This window comes from Artemia sp. Qi Xiang Cuo, chromosome 6 (assembly GCF_049724085.1).
Source record: "Artemia sp. Qi Xiang Cuo chromosome 6, ASM4972408v1, whole genome shotgun sequence".
NCBI classification, from domain to species: domain Eukaryota; kingdom Metazoa; phylum Arthropoda; class Branchiopoda; order Anostraca; family Artemiidae; genus Artemia; species Artemia sp. Qi Xiang Cuo.
The window spans coordinates 23,569,453-23,593,661 of record NC_142799.1 but is presented as its reverse complement, the minus strand read 5'-3'; the positions used below and the strand labels follow the sequence as shown (position 1 = coordinate 23,593,661).

At 36.9% G+C, this 24,209-nt stretch overlaps 1 protein-coding gene across 1 annotated transcript in view; it reads left to right on the top strand.

Annotated features, from left to right (window-relative positions):
• Arl2 (ADP ribosylation factor-like 2) overlaps positions 1 to 17,150 on the top strand; it is a 34,479-nt gene extending 17,329 nt beyond the window's left edge. The window contains exons 4-5 of the mRNA XM_089090548.1: positions 10,373 to 10,535; positions 16,897 to 17,150. Coding sequence (XP_088946674.1) covers positions 10,373 to 10,535; positions 16,897 to 17,112 — 379 coding nt within the window. The 3' untranslated portion in view covers positions 17,113 to 17,150. The remainder of the gene's footprint in view (positions 1 to 10,372; positions 10,536 to 16,896) is intronic.
• The last annotated feature ends 7,059 nt before the right edge of the window (positions 17,151 to 24,209 follow it).

Below are 24,209 nucleotides of genomic sequence, written 5' to 3'. Positions count from 1 at the left end.
CAATTAGCCCCCCCCCCCTCCCAGGCCCATAATTTCCCCAAACACATCCAATCAAAATTTTGTGATAGCCATTGTGTTCAGCGAAGTTGATTTCCAGATAGAAAATATGTTTTTGATGAGGACACTCCCCCACAACCCTCAAAGCAAGGGTTTTAAGTTATGCCCTGGGGGGAATATAAGAACGATGTTGCCACAATGTATTATTTATTTTTTTTTTTCTTTCGAGCAGGCCACTTTGTATCGAAGAAGTTGTCGTTCAGCGAAGTTGCCATTTTTTTCAGCGTAGGTGATTTTGAGATAGAAATTATGTTTTTGAGAAGGACACTCCCCCACAGCCTTCAGGACAAGGGCTTTAAGTTATGCCCTGTGGGCATATAAGGTTCTTATAGAAGGCTTTGTCATAGAAACTTCAAAAAAGGCTCATTCGATTGGAAATTCAAAGGGCTAGTGCCCTTTTTAATAGTCAAAAGTGATTGGAGGGCAACTAACCCCCTCTCACGGCCACCTTTTCCCCAAACACATCCCAAATTTTTTTTTGAAATAGCCATTTATTCAACGTAGTTTTAAGTTCTGGAAATTAGGTGCTTGAGGATGACCCCCCCCCCCCCCCCACAGCCATTAGGGCAAGGGTTGTAAGTTACGCCCTGGGGCATATAATGTTTTTATAAAACGCGTTGTCATAGAAACTTAAAAAAGGGCTCTTTCGATTGGAAATTGAAATGGCTAGTTCCCTTTTTAATAGTCGAAAGTGATTGGAAGGCAATTAACACCCATTCCACGCCCACCTTTTACCCAAACACATCCAATCAAAATTTTTAGATAACCATTTTGTTTCACGCAGTTTAAAGTTCAGGAAATTATACCTTTGAGTAGGATACTCCCCCACAGTCTTCAGGGCAAGGGGTATAAGTTATGCCCGGGGGTATATAAGTTTTTTATTGAAATCTTTGTCGTAGAAACTTCAAAAAGAGCTCATTCGATTGGAAAGTCAAAGGTCTAGTGCAGTTTTTAATAGTCGAAAGTGATTGGAGGGTAACTAACCCCCCTCTCACGCCCACCTTTTCCCCAAACACATCCGATCAAAATTTTTAGATAGCCATTTTGTTCAGCGTAGTTGATTGAAGTAATAAAGAACGATTTTGGTACCATGTATTATTATTATTTTCTTTTTTTTTCTTTTTCTTTTTCCATAACAGGACACTTCGTATCGAAGGAGTTGTCGTAGAAACTTCGAAAAGGGCTCATTTGATTGGAAATTGGAGTGGATTGTGCCCTTCTTAATCGTAGAAGTGATGGGAAGGCACCTAACATACCTTCCACACCAATCATTTCCCCAAACACATCCAAACAAAATTTTGAGATAGCCATTTTGTTCAGCGTAGTTGATTTCTAGATAGAAAATATGTTTTTGGGGAGGTCAATCCCCCACAACCCTCAGGGCAAGGGTTTTAAGTTATGCCCTGGGGTCATATAAGAACGATGTTGGCAAAATGTATTATTATTATTTTTTTCCTTTAGACCAGGGCACTTTGTATCGAAGAAGTTGTCGTAGAAACTTCGAAAAGGGCTCATTCAATTGGAAATCGGAGTGGCTTGTGTCCTTTTTAATAGTCGAAAGTGAATGGAAGGCAACTAACACCCCGTCCACACCCACCATTTTTCGAAACACATCCAATCAAAATTTTGAGATAGCAATTTTGTTCAGCGTAGTTAATTTCCAGACAGACATTATGTTTTTGAGCAGGACACCCACCCCCAACAGCCCTCAAGGCAAGGGTTGTAAGTTATGCCCTGGGGGCATATAAGGTTTTATAGAAAGTGTTGTCGTAGAAACTTCAAAAAAGGCTCAATCGATTGGAAATTCAAAGGGCTAGTGTCCTTTTTAATAGTCAAAAGTTATTGGAGGGCAACTAGCCCCCCTCTTACGCCCACTTTTTCCTCAAACACATCTAATAAAAATTTTAAGATAGCCATTTTGTTCAACGTAGTTGAAAGTACTTGAAAAGAGGTTTTTGAGGATGACAGCCCCCCCCCCCCCCTCCCACAGCCCTCGGGGCAAGGATTGTAAGTTATGCCCTGGGGGGATATAGGGTTTTTATAGAGTGTGTTGTCGTAGAAACTTCAAAAAGGGCTCATTCGATTGGAAATTGAAATGGCTATTGTCCTTTTTAATAGTCGAAAGTGATGGGAAGGCAACTAAAACCCCTCCTACGCCCACCATTTCCCCAAACACATCCAATCAAAATTTTGAGATAGCCGTTTTGTTCCACGCAGTTTAAAGTTCAGGAATTATACCTCTGAGCAGGACACTCCTCCACAGTCTTCAGGGCAAGGGTTATAAGTTATCCCACTTGGGGCATACAAGTTTTATTGAAATATTGAAAAAGGGCTCGTTTGATTAGAAATTCAAAGGTCTAGTGCCCTTTTTAATAGTCGAAAGTGATTTGAGGACCCCCCTTTCACGCCCAGCTTTTCCCCAAACACATCCAATCGGAATTTTTAGATTGCCATTTTGTTCAGCGTAGTTGATTTCCAGATACAAATTATGTATTGCAGGAGGACTTTCCCCAACAGCAATAGTCGAAATTGATTGGAAGGCACCTAACATCCCTTCCACGCCCACCATTTTCCCAAACACACCAATTAATATTTTGAGATAGCCATTTTGTTCCACGCAGTTTAAAGTTCAGGAAATTATACCTTCGATTAGAACACTCCCCCAACAGTCTTCAGGGCAAGGGATAAGTTTTTATTTAAAATCTTTGTCGTAGAAGCTTGAAAAAGGGCTCATTCAATTGGAAATTCAAAGCGCTAGGGCCCTTTTCAATAGTCGAAAGTGATTTGAGGGCAACTAACCCCCCTCTCACGCCCACCTTTTCCCCAAACACATTCAATCAAAATTTTTAGATAGCCATTTTATTCAACGCAGTTGAAAGTTTTGAAAATTAGTTCTTTAAGTATGACAACCCCTCCCCCCCCCCCACAACCCTCAGGACAAGGGTTTTAAGTTATACCCTGGGGCATATAAGATTTTTGTAGCAAGCGATGTTGCAGAAACTTCAAAAAGGGCTCATTCAATTGGAAGTTGAAAGGGCTAGTGCCCTTTTAATATTCGAAAGTGATTGAAGGGCAACTAACGCCCCTCTCACGCCCCTCATTTCCCCAAACACATCCAATCAAAGTTTTGAGATATCCATTTTGTTCAACGTAGTTGAAAGTTGTGGAAATTAGGTCTTTTAGGATGATAGGATGTGTTTTCCATCAGACCCCACAGTGATAGGGTTGTAATTTATGCCCTGGGAGCATATAAGGTTTATATAGAAAGTTGTGTTAGAAATTTCAAAAAGGGCTCATTTAATTGGAAATTTAAATTGCCCTTTTTTATAGTCGAAAGTGAGTGAAGAGTAATCAACCCCCCTCTTACGCCCACCATTTCCCCAAACACATTCAATCAATGTTTAGAGATAGCCTTTTTGTTCCGCGCAGTTTAAAGTTCAGGAAATTATACCTATGAGTAGGATACTCCCTCACAGTCTTCAGGGCAAGGGTTATAAGTTATGCCCGAGGGCATATAAGTTTTTTATTGAAATCTTTGTCGTAGAAACTTCAAAAAGAGCTCATTCGATTGGAAAGTCAAAGGTCTTGTGCATTTTTTAATAGTCGAAAGTAATTTGAGGGCAACTAAGCCCCCTCTCACGCCCACCTTTTCCCCAAACACATCCGATCAAAATTTTTAGATAGCCATTTTGTTCAGCGTAGTTGATTGAAGTAATAAAGAACGATTTTGGTACCATGTATTGTTATTATTTTCTTTTTTTTTCTTTTTCTTTTTCCATAACAGGACACTTCGTATCGAAGGAGTTGTCGTAGAAACTTCGAAAAGGGCTCATTTGATTGGAAATTGGAGTGGATTGTGCCCTTTTTAATAGTCGAAAGTGATTGGAAGGCAACTAACACCCATTCCACGCCCACCATTTCCCGAAACACATCCAATCAAAATTTTGAGATAGCCATTTTGTTCAGCGTAGTCTATTTCTAGATAGAAAATATGTTTTTGGGGAGGTCAATCCCCCACAACCCTCAGGGCAAGGGCTTTAAGTTATGCCCTGGGGTCATATAAGAACGATGTTGGCAAAATGTATTATTATTATTTTTTTTCCTTTAGACCAGGGCACTTCGTCTCGAAGAAGTTGTCGTAGAAACTTCGAAAAGGGCTCATTAAATTAGAAATCGGAGTGGCTTGTGCCCTTTTTAATAGTCGAAAGTGAATGGAAGGCAACTAACACCCCTTCCACACCCACCATTTCCCCAAACACATCCAATCAAAATTTTGAGATAGCCATTTTGTTCAACATAGTTGATTTCCAGATAGAAATTATGTTTTTGAGGAGGACACCCCCCCCCCCCCCACAGCCCTCATGGCAAGGGTTCTAAGTTATGTTCTGGTGGCATACAAGTTTTTATAGAAAATGTTGTCGTAGAAACTTTAAAAAAGGCTCATTCGATTGGAAATTCAAAAGGCTAGTGCCTTTTTTAATAGTCGAAACTGCTTGGATGACAACTAACCCCCCTCTCACGCCCACTGTTTCCTCAAACACATCCAATCAAAATTTTAAGATAGCCATTTTGTTCAACGTAGTTCAAAGTTCTTGAAAAGAGGTTTTTGAGGATGACAACCCCCCCCCCTCCCACAGCCCTCAGGGAAAGGATTATAAGTTATGCCCTGGGGGCATATAGGGTTTTTGTAGAGTGTGTTGTCGTAGAAACTTCAAAAAGGGCTCATTCGATTGGAAATTGAAATGGCTATTGTCCTTTTTAATAGTCGAAAGTGATGGGAAGGCAACTAAAACCCCTCCCACGCCCACCACTTCCCCAAACACATCCAATCAAAATTTTGAGATAGCCGATTTTGTTCCACGCAGTTTAAAGTTCAGGAATTATACCTCTGAGCAGGACACTTCTCCCACAGTCTTCAGAACAAGGGTTATAAGTTATCCCACTTGGGGCATACAAGTTTTATTGAAATATTGAAAAAGGGCTCGTTTGATTAGAAATTCAAAGGTCTAGTGCCCTTTTTAATAGTCGAAAGTGATTTGAGGGCAACTAACCCCCCTCTCACGCCCACCTTTTCCCCAAACACATCCAATCAAAATTTTTAGATTGCCATTTTGTTCAGTGTAGTAGATTTCTAGATAGAAATTATGTTTTGAGGAGGACACTCCCCAACAGCAATAGTCGAAATTGATTGGAAGGCACCTAACATCCCTTCCACGCCCACCATTTTCCCAAACACACCAATCAAAATTTCGAGATAGCCATTTTGTTCCACGCAGTTTAAAGTTCAGGAAATTATACCTTCGATTAGAACACTCCCCCCACAGTCTTCAGGGCAAGGGTTATAAGTTATGCCCAGGGGGTATATAAGTTTTTATTGAAATCTTTGTCGTAGAAGCTTGAAAAAGGGCTCATTCAATTGAAAATTCAAAGGGCTAGTGCCCTTTTTAATAGTCGAAAGTGATTTGAGGGCAAATAACCCCCCTCTCACGCTCACCTTTTCCCCAAACACACTCAATCAAAATTTTTAGATAGCCATTTTATTCAATGTAGTTGAAAGTTTTGAAAATTAGTTCTTTAAGTATGACAACCCCGCCCCCCCCCCACAACCCTCAGGGCAAGGGTTTTCAGTTATGCCCTGGGGCATATAAGATTTTTGTAGCAAGCGATGTTGCAGAAACTTCAAAAAGGGCTCATTCAATTGGAAGTTGAAAGGGCTAGTGCCCTTTTAATAGTCGAAAGTGATTGAAGGGCAACTAACGCCCCTCTCACGCCCCTCATTTCCCCAAACACATCCAATCAAAGTTTTGAGATATCCATTTTGTTCAACGTAGTTGAAAGTTGTGGAAATTAGGTCTTTTAGGATGATAACCCCATCAGAGCCCACAGTGATAGGGTTGTAATTTATGCCCTGGGAGCATATAAGGTTTATATAGAAAGTTGTTGTTGAAATTTCAAAAAGGGCTCATTTAATTGGAAATTTAAATTGCCCTTTTTTATAGTCGAAAGTGATTGAACAGTAAACAACCCCCCTCTCACGCCCACCATTTCCCCAAACACATTCAATCAATGTTTAGAGATAGACATTTTGTTCAACGTAGTTGAAAAATCTGGAAATTATGTAATTAAGGATGAAAAACCCCCCAGAGCCCACAGGGCAAAGGTTGTAGGGTCTGCTCTGGGGGCATAAAAGGTTTTTATAGATACAGTTACCGTAGAAACTTCAAAAGGGGCTCATTCCATTGGAAATTGAGAGGGCTAGTGCCCTTTTTAATAGTCGAAAGTGTTTGGTAACTAACCCCCCTCTCACGCTCACGATTCCCCCAAACACATCCAATCAAAATTTTCAGATAGCCATTTTGTTCAACGTAGCAGAAAGTACTGGAAATTAGGTCTAAGAGGATGACAACTCCCCAGTCCTCATGGAAAGGGTGGTAAGTTATGCCCTGGGAGCATATAAGGTTTTCATTGAAAGCGTTGTAGTAGAAACTTCAATAGGGCTCATTTGATTGGAAATTGAAAGGTCTAGTGCCCTTCTTAATAGTTGAAAGTGATTGGAGAGCGACTAACGCCCCTCTCACGCCCACCCTTTTCCCAAACACATCCAATCAAAATTTTGAGATTGCCATTTTTTCGAATATAGTTGAACATTCTGCAAATTAGGTCTTAGAGGATGACAACCACCCTCACAGCCCTTAGGATAAGGGTTGCAATTTATGCCCTGGGGGTATAAAAGGTGTTTATAGAAAGCGATGTCATAGAAACGCAAAAAGGGCTCATTCGATTGGAAATCGAAAGGCAGAATGCCCATTTTAATAGTCGAAAGTGATAGGAAGGTTTGACATTTTTATTGTAAACATCAATTTGGGTATAATGTATTATTTTTTTGTTGTTGTTGTTGTTGTTTAGACCAGGGCACTTCGTATAGAAGGAGCTGTCATAGGAACTTCGAAAAGGGCTCATTCGATTGAAAATAGAAAGGGATGTTGCCCTTTTTAATAGTCGAAAGTGATTGGAGGGAAACTAATCCCCCTGCAACGCCCACCCTCCCATTTGCTTTTATGTTTAAAAACTAATTGTTGCCTTAAGATTAAATCAAAATGCACTGTATAAATGCTAATTCCCAATAAGGTATCTCAGCAGTATCCCAAGAACGACTGAGGGTATTATGTTCAAACTTTCAGGGCTACTTCTGCTCTTAAAATTTATGAAATAAAAATAGCTTAAGTGTATCCAAGCTATCAAAGAAAGTAAACAGATTTTTTTACGAATGGCATCACGTTTTCCATTTCAGGTCAACTAGAGGAGGTATGAAACTAAACTAAACACTACTATTTGTGCCCAGATTTTTAAAAGGGTGTATGTTGTTAAAAATTGCTAAAAATTTTCCTCCAGCACTCATATAGCAGGCGAAACTATAAAGTCTTGAAAAATACAAAAAGATTTAAAGTATTATTTACTTTTTCCCCGAAAAGAATATGTCAGTGTGAAACGAACAGAAATTAATTAAGAAAACTTTTTCCACAAAATAAGTTTTTCAAAGAAAAGTAAAGAACACCATTAAACAAAAAATGAGCAAAAATAAAATCAAATAATCTACCAAGCGTGAAACTACCACAAATCAGCATCGATAAATAAATGAAACCCAAAACGAACAGAAATTACAATAAATACGAGCAGACTCGAGCAAAACTCAAAACGAGCAGAAATTAACATAAGTTATGCTCAAAACCCCTATACCTTCCCTGGGCCAGAATATAATTCGCACTTTACTGAAAAAAATACAAATGAATGTGCATTGTCAGTTTAATATACATATTCTGATATTTAGTAATCAAAATGTTAATATTATTTGATTTATTAAAGTTATAAAAGTAAAAACATTTATATTTTTTCAGTAAAGTGCAAATTATGGTCTGGCCTTGAGATGGCATAGGGGTTTTACGCCCTACTCCTGTTAATTTCTGCTCGTTTTGAGGTTTGACTCGGTTATTTGGGTTTCATTTATTTATAGATGCTGATTTGTGGTAGTTTCACGCTTGGTAGATTATTTGATTTTATTTTTGCTCATTTTTTGTTTAATGAAGCTCTTTACTTTCCTTTGAAAAACTTATTTTGTGGAAAAAGTTTTCTTAACTAATTCTGAGAAAAGACTACTCGGCTTCGAGAACAATTGCCTACGTAAAATCCTTGCGATACATTGGACCGACAGAGTGACGAATGCCCAGATAAGGGCAGATACCGAACAACCACTGGTGACCGGTGAGATCAGAATGAGAAGTTGGAAGTACCGGGGCATATGACCTGCATGAGAGTCTCGGTCTATTTTAGCGTTGCACAAATTGTGTTTGAACCATACATGTCTAGTAAGCAGTTAACGGACAGAAAGAATTTTTTTAGTATTTTTTTTTAATCTTTTATCTACTTTAGTTCACTGTGTTGTTTTTTTTGTAATATTTTTTTTAGTATTTTTTTTTAGTATTTTTCCCCCTCTAGTTCACTTTGTCTACCATGAATGTCAAGTAAGTAGTTAGCTGATGGAAAAAAATAATAATTTTTATCAGATAGTGATATGTCACGATTTGATGCAATCCATTCTTTTGCTCAAAGTTTTGTTGAGGGCCTTATAAGCTTAAGCCAGCCAAAGATAACAAGAGGTTTTTTGCTGAATTTCAAGGGTTATATATCGATGTGCCCACACTTCAGAACGTTTTGTCTTAGTTTAGGCCTACCTTACACTGTCTATACCCGCTAAGTTTATGTTCTATAAGAGACAAAAGATATTTCCCTCCAATTTTCGGTTATCATGGATCAGTACAGCCAAAATTAGCTTTGGATTTTTTCTCCATAAGGGTTTATCTGCCACAGGAACATATGCATATAATTTTGAACGTGATTGTAGACGAAAAATTCAAGCGTAAAAAACTGTAATTTCCTTGATTGAACTTGTATACCTAGAAAAAAATAGCAATGGAAAAAAAATTACACACCCTTAGTGGTTTAACCGCCATTATTAAAAAATTACACTATTTTTGCCTCCGTCACTCTTGACAAGTTAAGCCACTGTTTGTTTTAATAATAAGGATAAAAATGAAGATCATCCAGAGCCATTGCAGGTGCATAGGGTGTCGAATCGACGTTTCAGGTGCTACATCTTTTTTACACAGATACCTGGTCGCCCAGCCTTGCAGGAGAGGGGATCGATCCCTGGGCCCCATATTGTCAAACAGAGCATCAATCCACTATGCTACCACAAGGTTTAATTTATATTATTTGATAAATACGTGGACCGTGGAACAAAACCGAACGAAATGAAAATTCTCCATTTGCTTTACATTTTAGTATTAGCATCTAAATGTTCCCGGGTATTGAAATTGTTAAATCACAATTTCTACTTGCCTAAAGAGCACTAAACTAATAAAGATTTTGGTTTTCAGATTTCACGGTGAAACTTTTTGAGCAAAAGGATACTAGAGTGAAAAGCTTGAAATTCACAGTATTCGCATGATTTTTTTTTCCATTCTTGCCTGGATCTTATTATTCTTTGTCTGGGATTCGTGTACAGCGCTGTCCGACATTCGGTTGGGTTATTTCCTAGCAGGGTGACGAGCCGTAAAAGTTTGAAACTGAACCGTAAGTGCCAAATTCAAACCAGTTTTTTTTTTTGGTAAATAAAAATAGTTTTTCTTACTTCTCTCTTCATGTTCTTCACAGTTTTCATACTGACATTGACTACTGTCGCTGTAAACCAGTTCCATCCACAATTTTAAGTGGTTTATCTTTTTCATCAAGTTTATTGAGTTTTCCGAGAAGACTATGTAGTTTTCTTCTGAAAATTCTATCGAAGCAGTATAATCAAATTATTCTTGAAAGATAAAGTCCTAACGTAATGATTCGGTCTATTTAAGTTGTATCTAAGTCTATCTAAAAATATATCTAAGTAGTATAATCGAATTATTGTTGAAAGATAAAGACCTATGGTAAAGACAGAAAAACAGTTCAATCAGTTTATTTTGACAGTAAAAATAACGTCTGAAACAAGAAAGAATTAGAAAACTGAATCACCCTTCTCGCACAGTCAAACTCTACTCCAAATTATCGAGGTTAATTTGTCGAGGATAATAAATATTGGTATCAACGGAAAACGTGCTTTTATTCCTCGAAAACATTGATATCATATGTAAAAAAAGAAGATGTATTCACTGGTATTAGTAGCATAGTTGGTTTACTTTGATCATTAGGTTTACTTGTTGACTAAACTTAATCTTACTTGTGTCTGAAATAATTTTTATTCGTTGATTTTTTGCATTTTTGGTAGGTATTCTTTAAATATATGGGATGTTGGTGGCCAAAAGTCGCTGAGATCGTACTGGAGAAATTATTTTGAAAGCACGGATGGCCTTATTTGGGTGGTGGACAGTGCTGACCGACTTCGACTTCAAGACTGTAACAAAGAACTTCATTCCCTACTTCTAGAAGAGGCTTGTTTTTTACGTTTGTTTGTAGTTAAGCTTAAATAGCATGACGATGTTTTTGATGGTTTTGTCTTACTAGTATTGCAAGTAGCCTCCAAAATTTTGTTTATAAAATATGAGAAAAAGGTACAAAAATTTATATTTATTCACGTGTAACTTAACATTAAAAGCACAGTTGGCTAATCAAATCCCCCAAAAGTAACTGGAAAGAAAAATCTTTGAAAGTAAAGTACATCAAGCCATCTATATTTATGTACTAATTTTCCTAAGCACCAAAATTAGGATAATGTAACCTTGATTTTAGAAACTTGTAAACCTCAGGCGGATTGAAACTATCAAACTACTGTCCCAGTTATAGATAAAAAGAGAGCTGACCTGGATACCGATGAACTGACTTTAGTATTCCAATAGAAGAAGAACGTGCTGCTTTTTTTTATTTTGTTTATTACACAGTCTTGATTCGGTTGCAAAACTTTGTGATTTGCGTCAGTATTTTTACCTAATAACTACCGTAATGCTGCCTTAGAAAGACTACTTGACCAAGCCTGACGTTTACTCAGCTCTCTTGAAGCAGGTTGTGAAATGCTCCGCCTAGCAGTAATAACTCCTGGTGAAATGAACCACAACCACTTCGGCAACTGCTGAAGCCTAGTAAATCTTCAGAGCAGCAAATGCTGTCAGCTTCTTGGCATTAGGAAATGACCTAGACTTCATTTATGTATATTCTTCTGGAAGTAATTTCTGTTTGGACTTCTTTATGTTTTCTCCTCATGTTAAACTATTATCTGAATCTGCTGTTATTTTTACTTTCCAAACCTTTAGCTGTATGCCAATCAGCAATATATTCTCTTTAAATCGAATCTATGACTCCATATATGACTAGTCCTCATAATAATAATAAAGCGTATGAACCTACTGACTGGGCTAATGTCAATAAGTTCATATTCCAAGCGTATGTGATTCTATTCTGGAAAAGATTGAAGTACCTTTCTTGCTACTCTCTCAAAAATATTCGTTATCTATTACAGAGAAGCAACTCTCGTTGAACATATTGTAAATTTTGATTTCACATCTAAAAAGAATGTGATATGTCGCGCAATGGTACCGGATTGGTGCTCATCTTTTATAGCTATTACAGTCTCTCTAGTTATTTGTAAAGTATTTGAGTTACTAAATTTTTCTGAAATTTACATTATATGCAACATATAAAAAAAATATTTTGTCTTAAGCATGATAAAGGTTGTGACCACGCGCATAACTTGATTGGTTATCTCTTACTTTACACTTACTTATTCATACTTCATTCATACTTACTTACTACATAACTTGATTGGTTATATCTTAGTGAAAATAATTATCGTTTTTATTGGGCTTGGTTGGACATGGCTAAAACCATTGATTTCTGAATTTTTGAACATATTTTTATGACGGCCTACAAATTTGAGATTAAGTTTGTCATTTGTGCTTCGTTTGGTATGTATAGAAAATTGAATGCAATAGATAAGTTTACTGTTTCCCTCGTAAGATTGAATTAGTCCCGTCTATTGCATCTAAAAAAAAGGCACCAGATAGTGTTCAGTTATCTTGCTGGTGCTGGAGCCTTTGATTCGGGATTTAATGACCATATTCTTGTGATGGGCATCACACATGGTGTGAATGGTTGTATCATTTGTGCTTTCAGTGATATGTATGTAAAGTTGAATAATCACGTTCCATTTATCAAAGGCAGCGCAATCGCGCTGCCTAAGTAAAGAACGATGTTGGCACGATGTATTATTTATTTTTTTCTTTAGACCAGGACACTTCGTATCGAAGGAGTTGTCGTAGAAACTTCGAAAAGGGCTCATTCGATGGGAAATTGGAGTGGCTAGTGCCCTTTTTAATAGTCGAAAGTGATTGGAAGGCAACCCCGCCCCTTCCACGCTCAACATTTCCCCCAACACATCCAATCAAAATTTTGAGATAGCCATTTTGTTCAGCGTAGTTGATTTCCAGATAGAGATTATGTTTTTGAGGAGGATACTCCCCAAGCCCTCATGGCAAGGGTTGTAAGTTATACCCTGGGGGCATATAAGATTTTTTATAGAAAGCGTTATCGTAGAAACTTCAAAAAAGTCTCATTCGATTGGAAATTCAAAGGGCGACTGCCTTTTTTAATTGTCGAAAGTGATTGGAGGGCAACTAACCCCTTCACGCTCACCTTTTCCCCAAACACATCCAATGAAAATTTTGAGATGGCCATTTTGTTCAACGTAGTTGAAAGTTTGGAATAATAGGTATTTGAGGATGACAACCCCTCACAGCCCTCAGGGCAAGGGTTATAAGGTTGTACCCTGGGGGCATATAAGGTTTTCATAGAAAACGGTGTCTTAGAAACTTTAAAATGGACTCATTCGATTGGAAATTGAAATGGAAAGTGCCCTTTTTAATAGTCGAAAGGGATTGGAAGGCAGCTAACACCCCTTCCACGCACAAAAGATCTAAAGCCGAACTGGCCAGCCATGACAGAAAAAATATAAATAGCCTACGACAAACGGATCTATGGCCAGTAAATGAAAACGAAGAAACAAAAACGAATATTTCGCCCGTATCAAACAAGGCGTCTTCAGCGTAGACAAAATAATAAACTAAAACTAAAAAATGTACATAAAACTAAAATAGACCTAAAAAGTTATTATACAATTGCTTAAAATTTACAATTTGGAGCTACCTTCGTGAAACCACCTCACAAAAGTAACTGGATTAAATCTTTTAAAATACCAAATGACCAAGGAATAATTATTGCGACATAATTTTATGCAAAGCTTTTGATGCTGCTATTCGCTTAGGTTTATTATTTGAACTAACCCCTGGGACATTTTGCAAAACTTTATTTTTATTTTTAAATATGGGTTCCTTTTTTAAAATACTATCATAAATAGGATCAATATTTATATTCCCAGTATCTCTATTAATTGATAAACCTGCAAAAATATGTTTTTTCAATTTCTAATGCTTCGAGAGCCCATTGCGTGAAACCTTTATCATTGGAAATGGCTGTTGTCTCCTCGAACTGCACAAAATGGTCCGAATTAAAAAATATATGTTCTGCTAGGGCTGAAGTGAAACTGTCCGGAGGTTTTGTAAATTTTAGATCATGATCTATTGAATTCCGGTGCTCAATAAATCTTTCTATAAATTGCTGGTGTGTTCGATCGATGTAAAATTTCCAACAAGGGCAAGGGATTCTATAAACTCCACTTGACAAAATATTCCGCGTTATATCTTTTCCAGACTTTAGAAATTTATTCAATCGCGCGATTCATTAAAGACAAGTTGAAATATAATGTTTCAATAAGGTTCGTTTAATTTTCTCCCAAAGAATTCGAATGTAAGGTAATGAAATATACCTATTGTCAAATATAGGATCCAAGAGTTGAGAACCTTTGTTTTTATTGCCTTTTTTCATGCTTAATACGTCTTTTCTTTATTACTTCATGAACAAGTTTTACAGGATATCCGTTACAAAATAAAATATCTCTCAAATACAATAGTTCGCTATCAATATACTCCGGGGAACAAATTTTAAAAACTCTATCAACTAATGATATGACTGTTCCTTTGTTTTTTGTTTTTTTTTTACTGAAATTGGGTAAGATAAACAATAATTTAAATACCTGTCATTATGAGTTGGTTTTTCTATAGATTGAAAAAGTAAACCATTATCACTCTTTATTAATAAAATATCTAAAAAGGGTAGCCTATCTTATTTTTCTAACTCTAGAGTAAATTTAATATTTTTGTCAAACCTGTTTAAATGGTCAAGAAACAAATTTAAGGAATCCAATCCATGCTCCCAAAAGTCGTCTGTTTCTAGTTTCTGGGGTAGGTTTATGGACGAAGTTTTGTGCTTTTTGGAGCATGGGTTGGATTCCTTAAATTTGTTTTCTATGCTTTCTAACAGCCAGAATATAATTTGTACTTTACTGAAAAAATTCTTTTAAATGTTTTCACTTATAACTTTAAGAAAACAAAAATTAATTAAGATTTTAAGGAATAAATATCAGCATATGTATATTAAACTGACATTGCACATTTTTTTCAGTAAATACATTTGAGTTGTTTTCAGTAAAGTACAAATTTACTTATTGATTTACAAATTTTTGTAAATTTAAAAATTAATTGGGGAAAAAGTTGTCCCAATTAGCTATAAAAGTTGTATAAAGGCTAACAATACACTCTCTGAACCACTGACAAAGAAGAACGGGAATCAATTGCCAAAAATCTGTACAAACAAAATATGTTGTTTTAGACCCGAGAGTCGGTGTGTTTAAAAACGGCCACGAATAGCAAAAACGATTTTTGACTACGCACTAATCTGTGATTGGTGCCTTCACCAATCACAAATAGCAAAGAACATGGATGTTTCTTTTTGTCACCGAATCAGATGACAAGAGAAGAAAGCGTGATCTCCATTTCAACCAAAATAACAGCAAGATTTAACAATGAGTGACTCGCCCTTACGAAACGTCAGCCAAAACTTTTAAGGCAATTAGACATTTGATTTGGAAACAAGATGCAGATAGAATTTTCAAAAAAGGAAGAGGACATATATCTTACACTGGAATAGGTGTCCTATGACACCCAACAATGAGTGTAAGCTTATTGATGGTCAGTTCAATAGGAGTAAGACTGAGTTTTTGGCCTAAAATCGCTTCTCAGATTGCTTGTTAAATTTCCAACTCTGTAAACGGGTCACCCAAGCGCAAGACACATTGACACATCATGGCTTTCTAATTAATTCAAATCGTCGTGCTACGTGGTATTTTTGTTGCACTAAAGTTTAAGTTTAATCATCATATTCTAGCTAGGGTGGGTAACATGGTTGTTTCCCCACGTTTGCTCGCCCTTGCGCCAATTTGGTCTCTTTTTTCACCTATTGATATTGATCAAGTTCGCAGTTGCTTCCATAGGTATGCGACATATTTGCTTTGGCTTTAATCATTTATCTTTTCTATATGGAGTTGCTAATCCTGTGATTGTGGTGAAAAAAAAAACGAGAGGTTCATGTTGCAGTTTACTGGTAAAAACATCTTCGGGACTGGTGTCTACTGATTGTATTTTTATAACTATTTTAGGATGATTGTAGTTGTTTATTTTTTTTTTATTCTATTTATTTTGTGTTAATTACCCCGTCAATGTTGTATTTTTATGTGTATCATGGGCAATATGTCTATAAATATAACAATTCTAACAACAACAAATTGCCTGAAGTTGGGTTTTTGAAAGGGTTCTGAAACGTGTTGAATTTGGGCTTGGACCCCCTTTTTTTTAAAGGGGCTATAATACATTATTGTAATAATTTCATATCCTGTGACAAGAGGCTCTAGAGGCCTGATTTATTTCACTCCAAAGTTATGCCTCTTTGTTCTTTTGATTGTTCTGATTAAAATTATGTAACCTGGACACAAATCTTTTTTTTTTTTATTTAACTCTGTTCCTCCCCTCAACTCAAAATTCGAGGTTCACTTGACCCACATGTACCCCTTGGAAATTTAAAGTTTGTACCCGAAACTGTTCCTCAGATAGTCCAGATTCACTATTTTGACAACTTAATTGACAATGAGAATGAGATGAAGTATTTTTCTTAACGTTTCAAGAATTAAGGGGTTTGTTGATGCGCATTTGTTTTAACAGTAAATTATTTTTAACTGCCAATCGATAAGTAAAACTGGAGTTTTTTTTATTTTTCCAGTTATTATCCTGGAAAACTAGAAATTTTTTCCAGTACAGCATTTGTGGACTTTAGCGATAGAGTGGAAGAAGGAGCAGGGGGCAGCCATCTCAAATACAAACATTGTTTTTGTTTGTTTTAAGCGTCAATATTGCTCTTTTCTTTCATTTGAAAAAAACAACAACTTAGAGACCAGGTTGTATTGATTGGACATAAGTTTTTGAATTTCTAAAAAATTTCCGGTTGGATAGAAGTAGGAAGATCTAAAGGTGTAAGAAATACATCTCAGGGGCACAAATAAAGAGTAGTTGATCGATTTCGAAATCAAGCGGAGAATAAGCTAAGTCAGATATAGTATGTGTTATTATTTGGACGGACTGAGCAAATTGAGTTGCTGCTCAGACCACAAGTGTCCACTGCCTTAAGGTATACTATTCGATACTTTTAAAGGCTTATATTCTCCTTGTTGAAAACACTCATATTTATTTAGTAATATCGAATTTGTCTTTCTACTTTTTAAGACTCGAATATCTCCATTTGATATCAATGAAGTTGTATTAACCACGTCCCATATAGTTTCTGTATTAGGAATAATCTAAAATTGATTGTTATGATTCATAGAATATGATTTGGATCATAAATTTTCATTTTCAGAGATTGGCAGGAGCCACACTTTTAGTGTTTGCCAATAAGCAAGATTTGCCTGGTGCAATGAAGGCGGAAGAAATAAGAGATATTCTTGGTCTTGAAGACATTAAAACACATCACTGGCGAATTGTTTGGTGCAGTGCAGTCACTGGTGAAAATCTGCTCTCAGGGATGGATTGGCTTCTAGCAGATATCGCGTCTCGTGTTTTTACTGCCGAATGAATGTTTTGTGTATTTTTTTTATTACGATTTGAAACTTTTCTTTATTTGTATAGATACAGAAATTAGAACATAGCCCACCCTCCCTGTTTGAGACATAATTTCCCTTTTATGTACTTGCAATCATAAATTTTCTAAAGATATGCAGTATGAATTTGCAAAATGACATATTTACAATTAATGTCAATTCTAAATCTTATAGTGCCTACTCATCATTGAAGTGGACTGAGGGGAGAGCCTCCAGGCGTGCCCCCCCCCCCGGAATCCTAAATTTTCCCAAGCTTCTTTTTAATTCTCATTCAAAATGTCAAAATCAATATTTTTGTGAGTATTCTCCCCTCAAACCATAAATCATGGGTCCCTTTCATTGTAAATCTGGGCAAAAACCACTTAAGTTCGCCTTGGTATCATATTCTTAGCAAATAGTGGGTACTTATGAAACTTCTGGGGGAAAGGGGCTGCGCTTAACTACTGTTGTCTGTAAACTGTGTTTATGGGTGCTAAATTACGCTGAAAAGGATCACGATTTACTGCGAAACCTTCTCCGACCCATTTTTGCCATCTCGGATAACACTCTTCGTCAAAAAAAGATGGCCGCTGTATATAAGGTTTCTTAAAACGCTGATGCACCACTTTAAGAGATCCACAACAGGGTTGATAGGACAATCTCTACTTTTACCCAATATTCCAGTCAAACCGAAATTCTGATAATGGTACTTACATAAAAAGAAAATGGCCTTTATGCTGATTTTGAGTATGTAAAATGCATGATTTAAGGGATTTGAGGGGATGAAGTTAAATGGTTAACCGTTTGTGCGAGGGCAATGTGAATTAAAATATTATTTCTAAGGAAAGGAACAAGATTAATTGAATTTCCTAAATAACTGTTTGTCTGAAATAGAACTGACAGTTTTTTAAAAGCTTAAACTTACCATATTAGGGTATTAGGTCAAGGGAAACTCTTGGGAAATCTTGAAACAATTTCTTGGCAATGGACGCAGACGTGTGTTTATTTCGAATCACCCGTGCCTCATTACATTTTTGTTCAACCCAGGCAGTCGACTGTGAATGCTTTATTGCAGACCATTCGTGCTAATTAGTTCGTCAATAATTATCCCCATGATGGAGCCTGAAGCTTTTGCTCTTGCAAAGTATTGAAAATCTTCGTTCAATATTAATCTTTTCATTTTCTCTCTTTCTTCTTCTTCTTCCAATTAGGTTTAGTATAGTGACGCTTCCATATAGTCTAAGCACCGGAATCTAAATCCGAGCACTCTTTCTTTCTAATTTTAGTTTTACCTCTAAAAGAGCTTTAGTTTAGAAACTGCATTGATTAAGTATATTTATATTTTAAAATTCCATCCGAAATTTTTTTTTTTCATATTTGGAGTTCTATTGGAAATTTTTCTGCTTCCCCGTATTGATTCATGGTACTGGGTTTATATTGTCCTGTTATTATATTCTCTTTCACTAGATGCTCTAGTGTTCTCATTCAGGTTGCAGCGGTTGCTAGCAACCTAGTAAGAGACGATCATGTCCAATGCTAAGAAATATAATAACCTATCACTCCTAAAAACAAAGTCAGGTCAAAACAAAAAGTAGACTATTAGAACTTACCGTTCCTTGGCTTGAACAATAAGGGAAATATATTGGCTTAAAAATCAATAAAAGTGGCAGCTACTACGATATTCTGCATAAACGGCATCTTTTTCTTTTTTTCTTTTTTTCTTTTCGACAAATAGCTTGGCACTGGAACTTCGTAGAGAGTTATTAAATGGCTTATTTTAAGGGAAATTGCTAGACGTAGTGTCATTTGTAATAACTTTTTAAATAGAATCAATTTTTCCACTAAAAACTATATTTTTATGACCAATCTTAATGAATACCAGCTATCCTAACCACTAGTTACAAGCACGCATGCTTACCATTGTACCATCAGAGACTTGATATATATATATATATATATATATATATATATATATATATATATATATATATATATATATATATATATATATATATATATATATATATATATATATATATATATATATATAAAGTTTTTTTTTAAGAAAAGTAAAGGCCATATCAAACAGTTCGTGGTAACGAACTGTAAGGAGCAATCCGGCTCAATGGTAACCGAAACTCTAAAAAACGGAATTTTGATACCAATAGATACATCAAAAGAAACAGATTTTAATGCTGATTTTAAATATAAAAGTTTCATCAAGTTTAGTCTTACCTATTAAAAGTTAGGTGCCTCAGAAAATTTGACTAATTTTAGAAAAAAGGGGAAAAGACCCCCTAAAAGTTATAGAACCTTAATGAAAATCACACCATGACATTCAGCGTATAAGAGAACCCTACTGTAGAGGTTTCAAGCATCTACAAAAATGTAGAATTTTGCATTTTTTGCCAGAAGAAAGATCACGAATGCGTGTTTATTTGTTTTTTCTTCTTTTTTTTCCCAGGGTTGATCGTATCGACCCACTGGTCCTAGAATATCGTGGGAGGGCTCATTGGAACGGAAGTTAAAAGTTCTAGTGCCCTTTTTAAGTTACCAAAAAAATGGAGGGCAACTAGGCCCCCTCCCACGCTCATTTTTTCCCCAAAGTCACCCGATCAAAATTTTGAGATAACCAATTTGTTCAGCATGGTAAAAAATATGATAAATATGTCTTTTAGGATGACTTAATCCCCCGAAGTCTCCGGGGGGAGGGCTGAAAGTTATGAACTTTACCCAAGGTTAACATATAGTATTGGTTATTGGGAAGTATACAGACGTTTTCAGAGGGGGATTTCTTCTGGTAGTTGGGGGGTTGGTGGGTGGGTCGGAGTTATATGGGAGGATCTTTCCATGAAGGAAGTTTTCACGGGGGAAGGGACATTGCTATGAAGGGGGCGCCGGATTTCCCATCATTATTAAAGAAAAAGATCAGAAATTAAACAAAAAAAAACAAGTTTTTCAACTGAATTTAAGGAGCAACATCAAAACTTAAAACAAACAAAAAATAATACGTTTATGTTTCGGGTCACCCCCTAGTCAAAACCTCGATTTATAAGACAAAGATTTTTTAGTACTTTCATAAGAGCTATTTATTCTAATTAACGACCTTTGTGATTAAGGGGTCATTTTTAAAGAATTGGGACAAAATTCAAACTTTAGCTTAAAGAGTAAGGTATTGACTAGGTGCGAACCCCCTAATATACGTATTAAAAATCTATGAATATAGAAGTTCGTTACGTAAGTTAATTCTTAAGTTACGTATACTTATTACTAATAAAAACGTTCGTAAATAAAATTAAACAACTTTTGAGAAAGCCATTTAACCAAATAAAAGTAAAATTAATATGCATTTTTTTTTTATTATTCGTGTACGGTGAGCCAAAATCAAAACCAGCATTGATTGAAAAATGTTGAGAAATTAAATAAAAAAACAAGTTTTTAACTGAAAGTAAGGAGCTACATTAAAACTTAAAACGAACAGAAATGATCCTGTATATGAAAAGGGCTGTCCCCTCCTCAACGCCACCCTCTTTACGCTAAAGTTTGACTTTCTCACAACTCTATTTTTTTAAGCAATAAAAAACTTTACCGTAAAGAGCGAGGCGTTGAGGAGGGGACAACCCCTTTCATATACGGGATAATTTCTGTTCGTTTTAAGTTTTAATGTCGCTCCTTACTTTCAGTTAAAAAAAACTTGTTTTTTTTTTATTTAATTAAACTTAATATCAGTAGAAACAGAAGCCTACAATAATTCAAACTCAAAACGACCAGAAATTATTATTAAAGAATAAAAAAAGAAAGGAAAATAATTGGTATGGCGGTAACACTGCATATAAATTTATATTAATGTATATATATTGGGCTGTAATAATGCAAAAGGTAAATATAATATTGTTTTAAGAATGGAAAGAAAGACAAAGAATGAATTTACAACGATAATCAAGTTAAAAATAAGTTCTATTTGAATAATGCCATAACGCGATGACATTTGATTATGATATTTGTCGCTTCGCATTGATATTTCAGTTTTAAAAGTTTTATCAATTTTTTCTGAAAGGGAAATTACGTGGAATGTAGACTTGCAGCTAAATTAAATATAGTCACTTCCACTTTTCAAGTTTGTTTATTGATATTGGTTTGATTTTTATTGTCTGTTGTGCTGAGGAACTCATTAAGGAGATAATCAAACACAAGTTTTAAAAAATTCCCTTTGTTCAAAAAAGAGATAATCAAATATTTAAACTACTAAAACTAAAATAATTACTTGCTAGTTTGTTTTCCTTGATAGGTACGGCTCTCGATCGTAATTTACATAATTAACGCAAGTTTGCATTAATTAACCTGCTCCTAACGTAAGTTTATCGGATCAACCTATTCCCCCCCCCAAAAAAAAAATCCTGGATCCGCCCCTGAAACCATCACATCTATTCCACCAGTTATTAGAAGAAAAAAATTATTTCCTTATTTCCACAAATTTCATCAGCCCCCCGCCCCCTTTTTTAGAAATCCTACATAGCCCAATCAAATAATAGATTAAGACATAATTTGTATATAAATTAAGTCCTACCTGTAAGATGGGACAGTTGCAAACCACTTGGCCGGCTCACCAAGTTTTTTTTCTGCTTTTGCAATTACGAATAATACAATTTTGAACCATTTCTCATGGGTTGACGCATACACACTAACCCGCTAATGCATGAAGAAGTGTGAGGAGCTTTTTGCTCGCACCGAAAATGAAGAGCCAGACATCATCCGCGGTAAACTTACTGCTAATTATATATGCAGTGCCCATACCTTTGTTAAAAAAAAAAGGTTCGGCGATATGTATTTCATAATGACGAAAGATAAGCCGAGGGTTGTTCTGGGTTTTGGATTTTGGTATGGATAAGATCATCAATACCTACCATGCTTTAAAAATTAAAAATATGGACTGGATAAATTGTTGGAAGAAAAAGAAGTTTTTGTCCCACCACCTGTTACATAAAGGATTGATATGTTTCATCATAAATTTTGTCAGTCAAGAGTATCTCATGTAGGTACCTTTCCTGAAGCCCTTGCTGATTCCAGGTGGGAATTAAAGGTCAAGCTAAGCTTGTATACCTCCATGGCAGTGATGGTAGTTACAGGCAATGAGGCTCGATCTTCCTTCCCTGGGCAGCAGAGGAAATCCGTCAGCGCACCTCAAAGTGGAGGAAGGGTGTAAACACCACTGAGCTCCACGCCGAGCGATTTGGTGGCCAACGCGCTCCGGGTGACCCGTAAGACTGGTGACCTTGCGGTCAACTCTATTCCCAAGAAACATCGATGGATCTGAGACCTAGGAGAAAAGTTGTAACGGCTACGGCGTCCCCGGCAAGCGACGCGGCCCCTGTATTGGCGCGGGTGTCGAGAAGTAAACAAGCCAACCATACTACGGCGTTCCCGGCAGGCGACGCGACTTCGAATATGGCGGCGAAGTCGAAAAATCCTTTTCATGCCATAAATCTAGGAAAACCCACTACAGTCATTAAACAGGCAAAATCTAGAATAAATATGGGATGCTGGAATGTAAGATCCGTCAAACAAGAAGCCACGCAAGTTTTTCTTGTCCATGAGATGGAGAAGTACAACATAGACATACTTTGCATATCCGAGACCAGAATTTCAGGTTCTGGGTCCATAGTTATTACAGCTCCTGAAACGCTACATCAATTCCATTTTTTCTACTCCGGAGTAGAGGATAATTCGGGACTCCACGGAGTTGGTTTCATCATGAACCAAAGAACCAGAAATGCTCTCCTAGAATGGGAACCAGTCTCCTGTAGACTTGCCAGAATCAGACTAAAAGGAAACCCCGCAAATGTGTCGATAATTTCTACTTATGCCCCCAACCGTAACGCTGCTGATATGACCAAGTATGATTTTTACGGCGAGCTACAGCAGCTGTCTTCTTCTGTTGCCGCACGTGATTACTTGATTGTTGCTGGAGACTTCAACGCAAGAGTTGGTCCCTCTGACCAAACCACAAGACAAGTCCTGGGAAAATTTGGACAAGGTCACAGATGCGAGAATAGGCAAAGGTTGTTAAACTACGCCTTGATGAACCACCTTGTTGTCACCAATACCATATTTCAGCACAAACCTAGCCACCTTTTAACTTGACATTCAAATGACGGTGTCACTAAGGCTCAAATAGACTTCATTCTCGTACGCCAGCGCTGGAGAAGCTCCGTACAGGACTCTCGCTCTTACAACGGCGCGGACACAGGCTCGCAGTCTAGGTCTGACCACAGGCTTGTTGCTGCAAAAATTTTGCTACGTCTTGCAACTCAGAGGAAAAACAAACCCAAGGCCGGATTTGACATCGGTAAGCTCCAAGACAAAGAAGTTCGGCAGGCCCTCAATTTGGAACTGACTTACCAATTTGACGCCCTCAGTTCTGATGAAAACCCAACCCCCTAGACGATATGGGAGACCTTTAAAACAGTGATGACAGAGACTGCTGATGAGATCCTAGGCCGATCAAAAAACACACGACAGCACTGGATTACCGCTAGGACCCTGTCAATAGTCGGTGAGCGAAGACAAAAGATGAGCGGCCCTAAAGAAGAAACAAAAGAGCTGCGCAGGCAGGTAAAACGCTCTGCTCGTCTGGACCGCCGCCAAATGTGGGAAGATGCTACCGTTTCGTTAGAGAAAGCAGCACGCTCACATGATACCCGCAAGCTTTACCAGATCCTGAAAGAGTCTGTTGGTAAAAAAGCTGCTGTCTCAGAAATAGTCTAAGACAGATCAGGAAAAATCATCAGTTGTCAGAAGGAGCGCTTAGCAAGATGGAAGGATCACTTTCAGATCCTCCTAAACCCATCCCCATTATCCGCCCCTGATGCTTTCCCACCTGCTGTTTCTAAAGAACCCTACGACGTCGAGCTGGATACCCCGACCAGAGCCGAAATACTAAAAGCGATCAAGATCCTAAAGAACCATAACGCCCCAGGTGAAGACAACCTCCCCCCGGAAGTGTAAAAACAATGCCCTGAGGTCACTACTAAACAGCTCTATGGTATTCTTGAATAAGTTTGGATGTCATATTCTTTCCCAAAAAATTGGAAGA